The sequence below is a fragment of the Berghia stephanieae genome, chromosome 4, assembly GCF_034508935.2.
Source record: "Berghia stephanieae isolate SIO BIC M18660-M18661 chromosome 4, UCSD_Bste_1.3, whole genome shotgun sequence".
Classification (NCBI taxonomy): Eukaryota; Metazoa; Mollusca; class Gastropoda; order Nudibranchia; family Aeolidiidae; genus Berghia; species Berghia stephanieae.
The window spans coordinates 15,045,046-15,057,545 of record NC_088363.1 but is presented as its reverse complement, the minus strand read 5'-3'; the positions used below and the strand labels follow the sequence as shown (position 1 = coordinate 15,057,545).

The 12,500-nt window shown below is 33.3% G+C and overlaps 1 protein-coding gene across 4 annotated transcripts in view; it reads left to right on the top strand.

The window, feature by feature from the left end:
* LOC144970076 (uncharacterized) overlaps positions 1-12,500 on the top strand; it is a 43,192-nt gene that overhangs the window by 18,968 nt on the left and 11,724 nt on the right. For all 4 annotated transcript variants that reach the window (XM_078909288.1, XM_078909290.1, XM_078909289.1 and 1 more), the window contains exons 4-6: positions 1,631-1,810; positions 4,055-4,173; positions 9,015-9,196. In XM_078909288.1, coding sequence (XP_078765414.1) covers positions 1,631-1,810; positions 4,055-4,173; positions 9,015-9,196 — 481 coding nt within the window. The remainder of the gene's footprint in view (positions 1-1,630; positions 1,811-4,054; positions 4,174-9,014; positions 9,197-12,500) is intronic.

Here is a 12,500-nt window from a genome sequence, read left to right as displayed (position 1 = left end):
GTTCATAGATTCAAGTTTTTCTTTTTTTTGGAACAGGAATAATTTTTGAAGTTTTCCAAATTTCAGGGATCGAAACGCATTGGAGGGACCAGTTAAAAATATGTGTATAAATGGGGGACAGTTGATGGGCACATTCTTTTAATAATTTTCCTTTCAATCCATCCGGCCCAGCAGCCTTCCTCTCGTTTAGTTTCGAAAATACGAATCTCGTTTCTTCTTCACTGACCTCAATAGTCATTTCATCTTCCAAAGCCCTGTCTAATTTATGTTTTTCATTTTCAATATCAAATTTGTTTGCTGTGTCAAAACGTGAATAAAATTTATTTAGAGTTTCAATTTCGATATCTTCAGATATAATCGTGGGCTTTGGATTATAGTTAACAGCAGTTTTAAGCCCCCGCCACGTGTCCCGTATATCCCCAGAAGAAAAGCATTTTTCAATTTTACTTGTCTCTATCATATCATATCATATCATATCATATCATATCATATCATATCATATCATATCATATCATATCATACCATATCATATCATATCATATCATATCATATTATATCATATCATATCATATCATATCATATCATATCATATCATAATCATATCATAACATATCATATCGTATCGTATCGTATCATATCATATCATATCATATCATATCATATCATATCATATCATATCATACCATATCATATCATACCATATCATATCATACCATATCATATCATATCATACCATATCATATCATACCATATTATATCATATCATATCATTCCATATTATATCATATCATATCATACCATATCATATCATATCATATCATATCATATCATATCATATCATATCATACCATATCATATCATATCATAACATATCATATCATATCATACCATATCATATCATATCATATTATATCATACCATATCATACCATATCATGTCATATTATATCATACCATATCATATCATATCATACCATATCATATCATATAATACCATATCGTATCATATCATAACATATCATAATCGTATCATATCATATCATATCATAATCGTATCATACCATATCGTATCATATCATAACATATCATAATCGTATCATATCATATCATATCATATCATAATCGTGTCATATCATATCATATCATTAGCATTAAACACAAGTAACAATAAATTGTGATTACGCATTGCACATTCTTTGATGTAAAAATATTTAAAAGTGAGAAACAGATAAAAGCATAGAAGAAAAACAAAAACACTAATTCTTATTATTGACATATTTTGAATGTTCAGTCATGCATGTATTTTAAAGTCATATATTTAAATTTTTAGAGCACTCGCTTCACTTGCTTGGCTAAGAATCTCACAACATTACCATCCGGAAGTGTAACGACCATACACAAAATTATGTGTGACCTTAAACTTTTATAGTCTGGTTAATATAGTTTCGTGAGAATTACTCAGAAACGTGGATGGCAAAAAAACAATAACAAAGACCCGAGTGACATCAACATCGTTTTATCTATAAATTCAATTATATCATCAAATTCATGCTAGCTTAATAATGTTTTGACGCAACAGCCTTTCTTTCTTTTCTTTTTAAAATTTGTTTTGTTTTGTTTTGTTTATCCAGAGCTACAGCAGCAGCTGATGGGAATGTTTACGGTTTGATTGAGGAACTATTTTCCCACAACCAGAGTGGTGTAAATCAGGCTATTGCTGAGAGCGGTATTCATGCGCCAAGACCACAGGATATAGACCTGGTGGATTTGTACACAAGAACGTCACATACCAAAGAAGACATGATTGTTGAGTAGGTTACTGCTTATAATAAATTATAAATTATAATAAATTGAGCTTTATATAGCGCAATATCCACTAAATGTGCTCAAAGCGCTGTACAAGGGGTCCCTGGTCAACAGCAACATTTAACATGTAGGACGGGACATGACGCCTGTTAGGCGATATTACAATTTTTCGGACAAAGACAACGCTGTTAACGGCCAGGTACTCATTTTACACCTGAGTACGGTGAGAGAATGTGAGTAAAGAGTCTTTTCCAAGGACTCAACTATGCGCCGAACGCGAGGCTCGAACCCAGGACCTTCCGACCCGAAAGCGAGTGTCATACCACAAGACCACATAGCTGCTTCTTCTCTTCTGCTGTTTTTCTTTTCAGGCAGGGCTGTCAGATGACTACATGCGAGGCCATAGTAGGCTTCAACAGTTGTGACGTCACTTTCCTCGTAATGACGCATAGTAACTTAGTAACTGGTTCTAAACTATCGGAACAATGGCAGACGCCCTTATGAAATACTTTTTTTTCCGACGAGCATAAACGTGTGTCCAGAGGAAAAAAAAAACATTATAAATCTGATCATGTTTTGACTTTTATAGATTCTAATCACGTGACATGTGACAAAGTTTTAGCTTGCATGAAGAATAAAAACTACCGATTATCTTTGTTTAGAACCAAGCTGCTCGTTGCTGGCCGGACGTGACATCAGACTAATGAATCCTATTGGCCACACAGAGAATCGCGTTTATATTACTATTTTTTTTTTCAAAATTTAAAAAAAAAACAATTCTTTTTTCCTTGTTTAGTCGAAATTTTGTTTTTCTAAACCGATGATTTATCAAGGGGGACAGAGTGATACTTAGTGTTTGATTACGTGAAGTTCTATTTGACCACTTTTGAAGTCGAAATATGATGCTGGGAATTCTGGCCATCTGAAAGCCCTGTTTTCAACATCAGCATCATAATTATCACAGACATCGTATTTAACATCATTATAAACCTCTCTCTCTCTCTCTCTCTCTCTCTCTCTCTCTCTCTCCCTCTCTCTCTCTCTATCTATCTATCTATCTATCTATCTCTCCCTCTCTCTCTCTCTCTCTCTCTCTCTCTCTCTCTCTCTCTCTCTCTCTCTCTCTCTCTCTCTCTCTCTCTCTCTCTCTCTCTCTCTCTCTCTCTCTCTCTCTCTCTCTAAATTGTATTAAATTTCTATACTTCAGTTTTTTTAAGTAAAAGAATAGTAGTCCTTTAAAGCCGTTAGGCCCATGGAGATGGAGTTTATCCCGGTTTCTATAGCGTGAAACGGACAATAGCAATTGCTTGCTACCCTTTGAATATAACGTTGTTAGTCTATCGCAAAGTACTTTCCGTCAGATCAAACAGACACAGTTACCCAATCACTGCTGGGTTGACACGGGATTAGAAATAAATCTTGACTGCACAAGGGATTGATCTCGGTCCCTTTACGTGCTCTACCAACTGAGCTATTGGGATACCCTCTCTATCTTTTTTTCTTTTTTTAACCATAATTTAATGTTGAGGTTTTAGTTCTAGGTTCACACATTTTTAGTATAATATCATTTAACCTTTACCATTTTATAAAGTATCTTCATAATAATGTGATTATTTATTCTTACTGGAAAAGAATTATATTATAAGTATAATGGACACATCGTCACCATAATATATGCGCTTGTTGTTCCACTGTACATTTTAAGACTTTTAACATTCTTTGCCAATTTTTATTTAACTTATTAAAATTTGATATTTCTTTTTTATATTACCGAATTGTGTTGTGATACAGAATTATAATTTCCACACAAGGATCAATAAAGTATATGTTACAGTGAATGACATAATCAATCGGATGGTGAAAAGGTTTGAACTGAGATATCGCCAAGTTTAGTTACGAGGTCAATTTTTAATCCAAAATGAGTTCATGTCATAAATGATTAAATCAACCCTTTTGTACATCTTCGGGAAATATCAAAGCTTAATTTCACTTCTAAATATTTTTTACACCTAGTCAAGATGAATAATTATGAAATTTGAGAAAGGTTGCTGGATACCTTTCCCATACATCTGACCATAACTTCATGAAAAATCACACGATTAACTTCAAATAAAGATTAAAATGCTCCGGAGAGCAGCATATTCTTTCAGAAAATGCCACAGAATGCAAATCCAAAATTTTCACCTTCCGACTGATTATGTCATGCACTGACACATATCTTATCTTATCGTATCTTAATTATCTGACAGATGTAGATGGCAAGATACATATTGCGGACCGGAAAACTTTACAGAGGTGATCACTGACCATGGCGTTTGCTACACGTTCAATCACGACATTGACAAACCGTTGTGGATTTCATCTGCTGGTATGGAAATCATCATCATCATCATCATCATCATCATCATCATTATCATCATCATCATCATCTCCACAATCAATCACTACCACCAACTCTACAGTCGTCATCACTATCATCATCGTTATACTTTTGTCAATATCATCATCATCATCATCATCATCATCATCATCATCATCATCATCATCGATATAATCGTCCACGTCATCGTCCTCTACACCATTATTAACATCACCATAATTTAATTATGATGATAATGATGATGATCATCATCCTTATAATCGTCGTCGTCATCATCACCATCTTCGTCGTCGTCGTCACCATCATCATCATCATCTTCGTCGTCGTCGTCACCATCATCATCATCATCATCATCATCATCATCATCATCATCATCATCATCATCATCATCATCATCATAATCATCATCATCATCATCATCATCATCATCATCATCATCATCATCATCATCATCATCATCATCATCATCATCATCATTATCATCATCATCATAAGCATCATCATCATAAGCATCATCATCATAATCATCATCATCATCATCATTATCATCATCATCACCACTACCACCACCACCACAACCATCATCATCATCATCATCATCATCATCATCATCATCATCATCATCATCATCATCGTCGTCGTCGTCGTCATCATCATCACCATCATCATAATCATCAGCCCCACCATCATCATTGTCATCTTATTTTTTCTTCTTCTTTTCTTTCTTTCTTCTTCTTCTTCTTCTTCTTCTTCTTCTTCTTCTTCTTCTTCTTCTTCTTCTTCTTCTTCTTCTTCTTCTTCTTCTTCCTTCTTCTTTCTTCTTCTTCTTCTTTCTTCTTCTTCTTCTTCTCTTCTTCTTTTTTATTTTATTATTATTATTATTATTTATTAATTATTATTATTATTATTATTATTATTATTATTATTATATATAATAATAATAATAATAATAATCGACGACATTATCGTCAAGTTTACCATCATCATCATCATCATCATCATCATCATCATCAACATCAACGTTGTTGTTGCTATTTCTCCAAGAACGGGTTAACGAACAAATCAAGTTCTGTCCATGCTTTATTTTCGCCGTTTGTTGCGTGGACAACATGCTGTCTTCTCCAGTCATTTAATATTTTGAATTCAAATGGTTTATCTATTAACTAGTAGATTTTTGACCAATCAAAACATAGAATTTGTGACACACCTTCACACGTGCTCGGACAAACATAGTTGGTTGTTTATAAACAATAACGTGAACGAATTCTACTCCATCTGATCGTTGTTATTGTTTTTATATTGACAAATGGGTGACTAGTTATCACATGGTTTTCTCCATCATATTATAAACGTTTAATTTTACACATAGTTTTCTGTGTTGATTCTATTGATCAAGCGGTAGAACAGTGGGTATTTTACTTAACACATACCATAGATAGTAAAACATGTGTAGTTTGCTGTGTCTACCAATCACTGCCATTGTTTACATAATGACGATTTTCCGAGAGGCGTGGTTATCTACCGGTTAATTGCATGCATCTCCTCTTTTTTGTAAACGTGTGCAATGAGGCAGAACTGTCTTTCTTACGGAGAGAGAGTTGACTATAAAGAGGAGTGACTTATTTGTAGTTACTGCTCTCTTCATTGGAAGGGCAGAGGCTTCAACAGTCATGACGTCACTTCCCTCGTCATGACGCATAGTAACTTAGTAACTGGCTCTGAACTATCGGAACAATGGCGGACGCCCTTATGAAATATTTCTCCGATGAACATAAAAGTGTATCCAGAGGAGAAAAACATTATAAACTTGATCATGTTTTGACTTTTACACATTCTGATCACAACCATATGAAAAGTTTTAGCTAGCATGAAAAATGAAAAGTACCGATTTTCTTTATTTAGAACCACGATGGCAGCCGTTGCTGGGCGACGTGACATCAGACTATTGAATCCAATTAACCAGATTTTTTATCAATCCAAACGCGAGATTTGTGACATGGCCTAAAGTCCGTTCGGACAAATGGTTATTGTTTCTAATCAACGGAATGCAAGCAGCTGAGACAACTTTGCTGTTTGTTTTTGTTTTTCAACCCCTAGTTGTGTGATTAGTTCTCACTATATTCGCTAAGTCAAGAAACGTTACCCATAGATTTTCGTGATGGTACGATTGATCAGGCTTGTCGAACGAGTGAGTATTTTACTTGAAGGCATACCATCGATTTTAATACCGTGTAGTTTGCCAAACAAACTGCCTTTATTTAAATTTGGACGACTGTCCGAAGGTCGTTTTTATGTCCCCGTCCACTAGGTGTCAATAGATAGTATGCGCCTGGCTAAGAAGCTCACAACATTGCCATCAGGAAGTATAACGGACTAACACACAAAACTATGTGTAACCATGAACTTGTATAGTCTGGTTCATACAGTTTAGTGAGAAGTACTCATAAATGTGGATGGCAAAAAACAATAACAAAGACCTGAGTGGCGTCATCTTCGTTCTATCTATAGAAGGAACGAAATTGACATCACTCAGCTCTGTGATATTGTTCTTAGCCAGCCAACATTATGTGAAATTCTCACGAAATCAGATTATAAACGTTTAAGGTTACACATATTACAGTTTGGAGACAAAGCCGCCCCCCCCCCTCCCGATATATTACCGTTTGGAGACAACATATCACATAATATGTGGTTATGTGATTTTGTTCAATAGCACAGCATGAAGTCCTGTCATGTCGACATGAAAAACGCTTAGGGTATGGAACAACTCTTTTGTTATTTGGGACAGCTGCTTCATACGCTTAGCGTTTTTCGAGTTTTTGATATTACTCCTGTTTGGGTCGTCTATCAATTAGGAAATAGCATGCAAGAATATTATACGATTCTTTCATCTCTTTGTATTTATTACACAAGTTATTTTTATCGTGCCCAATAATACAACGAGCTTGCGAGTACGTGTTATTGCACCATAAAAATATAACGAGTCCACAGTGTCTGTCTTCGTCTTATAAATACTCTTCAACAGTCATAACGTTACACATTCTGATCACAAGACATTTGAAAAGCTCTTGCCAACATGAAGAATAAAAAGTAATGATTTTCTTTGTTTAGAACCAAGATGGCCGCCTTGCTGGGTGGCGTGACATCAAACTATAGAATCCAATTGGGAAATAGCATGCAAGAATATTATACAATTCTTTCATCCCTTTGTATTTATTAAACGAGTTATTTTTATCGTGCCCAATAACACAACGAGCTTGCGAGTATGTATTATTGCACCATAAAAATATAACGAGTCCACAGTCCACAGTATCTGTCTTCGTCTAATAAGTTGACGCTTACAATTCGAGACGTATCGTTACTATCATTAAGGAGGTTTAGCAGATGTTATACTCCACTATAATATCAAATATGTAGGGAGACCACCAACATCAATAGTAACTACCCTGAACCAGGACCTCTCTCCATATCAGAAATTTCTGAATTCAGATGAGGCCGAATTAATCCCCGAAGAACTAAGAAATACTGCAGTGCCCTCCATACTAAAGTCACAACAAGATCTTGACAGCCTCAAAACTCTGGCCCAGGACCGTGACCAATGGAAACAAACAACAACATGGATGGAGAAAGCAGCTATACTCATCGACCATGACTGAATCACGCAATTCAATTCTCAGAAAGCGTCATTCGGACTGCGAAGCTTACTACTACTACTACTACTACTACTACTACTACTACTACTACTACTACTACTACTACTACTACTACTACTACTACTATAATATCAAATTGTTTGCTACAGGTCGGAATGATTGACCTTATAAGAGTGTCTTTGATATTATGTGATTGACGGCCATACACCTGAAAGTACTGCTAAATAATGGAAGATCAGAACCATCGTATATCTGCCCTCCCAAAAAAATCTCATTTTACGCCTGAATAAACCTGATTACAGTGAGAAAATATGAGTAAAGAGCCTTTCCCAAGGACTCAACAATGCAGCGCTAGGAGCGGGACTCGAACACTGGAATTTCCGATCCTAAGACGAGTGTCATATCACTAGGCCACATAATAATAATAATAATAATAATAATAATAATAATAATAATAATAATAATAATAATAATAATAATAATAATAAAATATAATATAATTAATTTGTATAATAAATTCATTAATAATAAAGTTCTAGGCGCCAAACCTTGAAAACAGCTTGCCAAAATTGTAACACAACCATTTGTACCACACCAGTATACACACACATACCCTCACAATGCCACACACATTCACCAAAACGTGCATACAGAGATGAAAAATAGCTGTTAACATGAACTATTGAATAAAAAGCATTTCAGGACATAATTTAACAATAATGGCAGATGAAGGGAGATTATTAGCTATCGAGGAAAGGTAGGGAATGCTTGTGTAACATCTGGATAGCAATAAATACAATGTAAAAATTTATATTGTTCTCATCAAATGCCCGAATCTCTGGCATCAAAACAAAATGATAGTCTATGTAGTCTAGTGGTATGAGACTCGCTTTCGGATCGGAAGGTCCTGGGTTCGAGCCTCGCGCTCGGCGCATAGTTGAGTCCTTGAAAAAGGCTCTTTACTCACATTCTCTCATCGTACTCAGGTGTAAAATGAGTACCTGGCCGTTAACAGCGTTGCATGCCATTGTCGCCTAACAGGCGTCATGTCCCGTCCGACATGTTAAATGTTGCTGTTGATCAGGGACCCCTTGTAAAGCGCTTTGAGTACATTTAGTGGATATTGCGCTATATAAAATCTCTTTTAAAAATAAAAAAAATTATCGTATTTTCCAGGCTCAGACCACGGGATTAAACTCACCTTGAACGTTGAGCAGTATGAATACATGCCTGGACCTCACGACGCAGCTGGAGTCAAATTATTGCTTCACGACAGAAAAGAGTTCCCTAATGTGGCTAACCTTGGTCATGCAATTCCTACTGGAGCTCACGCTTTCGTAGGGATGCAACTAGTTAAGGTAAACGATTTAGGTATAGATAGAATGAAGGTGAATGTCATGTCACAAGATCACATAGAAATACAATGAAATTTATCACGTACCTACATGAATTAGTGATTGTTTTAAATTATTCTTGTTAGAAGAGCTACTTGTTATTATCAAAGGTACTTAGGGTTATACTTATTAGTCTTCTTCTTCTTCTTCTTCTTCTTATTATTATTATTATTATTATTATTATTATTATATTATTATTATTTTCATCATCATCATCATTATTATTATTATTATTATTATTATATATTATTATTATTATTATTATTATTATTATTATTATTATTATTTATTATTATTATTATTATTATTATTATCATTATTATTATTATTTATTATTATTATTATTATTATTATTATTATTATTATTATTGTTATTATTATTATTATTATTATTATTATTATTGTTATTATTATTATTATTATATTATTATTATTATTATTATTATTATTATTATTATTATTATTATTATTATTATTATTATTATTATTATAGATTATTATTATTATTATTATTATTATTATTATTATTATTATTATTATCATTTATTTATTTTTATTATTATTATTAGTGGTAATAGTAGTAGTAGTAGTAGTAGTAGTAGTAGTAGTAGTAGTAGTAGTAGTAGTAGTAGTAGTAGTAGTAGTAGTAGTAGTAGTAGTAGTAGTAGTAGTAGTAGTAGTAGTAGTAGTAGTAGTAGTAGTAGTAGTAGTAGTAGTAATAGTAGTAGTAGTAGTAGTAGTAGTAGTAGTAGTAGTAGTAGTAGTAGTAGTAGTAGTAGTAGTAGTGGTAGCATCATCCTTATTATCATTGCTATCATTATTATTATCATTAATAGATTATTATATTTCTTCTCCTCCTTCTTCTTCTTCCGATTCTCACAATTGTAAACAGGCTGACTCCATGTTGCATGTAAACGTTTTTTTTTTTGTTATATGGCGTATTAGCCACTCCCACGCCTCGTTCTGAAAAAAAGTCCGCGAAATTAAAGGGGAGGCAAGAGAAAATCAGCTGATCGTTAAAATAGTAACAGAAAAGTGGCGGTGCTCGGCAATGAATGCAAGAAAGACATTTAAAACGCCGTAAAAATGTTTAAAAATCACTTAATGTTATAATTACCATCCATAACAACCTGTCAAATTCACATATGTAAGATGCCAAGCCAAAATTAATAATAAAATAATAAAGAACACGATTGACCGGTGGTCCGTTGACTACACATGCATACGAGTACCAGAAATATTTTGTAAACAATGTAACACAATATAATGTGTAAGTTTCAAAGCAAATGCAACCACAAATAACATCAAAGAACATGTGGGACTACTGTTTTAATTTCATAAAACCAAACGTATATTTTCTGCCCCCGATATTGAACGTGTAGTTAGTATGTATCGTACAAACAACATTCGTTTAGACAGGTAGTCGGGATTCTAGCGCCAGTTTTATTTGGACAACCATGATTGGGATTTCACTCAATGCACTTATTATTAATTATTATCATTATTATATAATAATAATAATAATAATAATAATAATAATAATAATAATAATAATAATAATAATAATAATAATAATATATAATAACAATAATAATAATAATAATAATAATAATAATAATAATAATAATAATAATAATAATAATAATAATAATAATAATAATAATAATAATAATAATAATAATAATAATAATAATAATAATAATAATAATAATAATAAGCAGTTGAAAGGATATAGTCTTTGGTGTATAAGTGCATATGTACAATATTCTTATAATAAAATGCTTCAAAACAAAACAAAACTAAAAAAAATAAATAAAGAATAAATGAATAAAAATATCTATTTGGGCATTTACTTACTATTATAGTCTTGAAAATCACAATCACAATCCATGAAAATTAAATATCCCAAAATCCGAAGAAGACATGAATTTAATCCAAAATCCAACACAGGAATGTATTTTAATAGGAGACAGATATCCTATTAAAACCATAGCATTACTTGCAAACAACAATACCCCACTCTGCGTTTAACGGGCTTGTGGCCGTCACATTGTAAATTGTGGCCGCATTAGGGTAATCGGTGTCCTAAAGACTGACACACTGACATACAATCAATGAGAACTATAAAGAATCCATTCTAGAATTCAACTACAAACTGAAAAGCATGATAAATATCACTCTCTCAAATAATTTCCTTTGCTCAGGTTCACTCACACTCTCCTTTATTGCAAAACATTGATAAGTGAGATAAAGTTTGTATTTCAATTATAAACTTAATCACATAACCTAAATGATGGAGAATAAAAACAGCTAATTATAAAAAAAAATTTACAGATCAAGTTATCTAATTGAACTCCGCATATTTAGCTTAATTACTCATTGACCATATATTTTTTTTAATGGCATTGTTTCATTTAAACAAGACCATGACGCTTATGCCTGGACCGGGTATTCACAAATTCTGCTTTTGTGTTCCACTTTTCGAATCGAATTAATCTCTATCTTATCCGTTTATTTGCAAATTTTCGGTACTTTATAAATAAGACCATAACGCTTATGTCTGGACCGGTTGTTCGCAAATTCTGCCTTTGTGTTCCACTGTTCGATTAGAATTAATCTCTATTTTTCCGTTTATTTGCAAAGTTTCTGCACTTTATAAATAAGACCATAGCGCTTATGTCTGGACCAGGCATTCGCAAATTCTGCTTTTGTGTTCCACTTTTCGAATCGAATTAATATCTAGTCTATCCGTTTATTTGCAAAGTTTCTGCATTTTATTAATAAGACCATAACGCTTATGTCTGGACCAGGCATTCGCAAATTCTGCTTTTGTGTTCCACTTTTCGAATCGAATTAATCTCTATTTTATCCATTTATTTGCAAAGTTTCTAGATTTTATAAATAAGACCATAACGCTTATGTCTGGACCGGTTGTTCGCAAATTCTGCCTTTGTGTTCCACTGTTCGATTAGAATTAATCTGTTTTTTCCGTTTATTTGCAAAGTTTCTGCACTTTATAAATAAGACCATAGCGCTTATGTCTGGACCGGGCATTCGCAAATTCTGCTTTTGTGTTCCACTTTTCGAATCGAATGAATCTCTATCTTATCCGTTTATTTGCAAAGTTTCTGCACTTATAAATAAGACCATAACGCTTATGTCAGGACCGGGCATTCGCAAATTCTGCTTTTGTGTTCCACTTTTCGAATCGAATGAATCTCTATCTTATCCGTTTATTTGCAAAGTTTCTGCACTTTATAAATAAGAC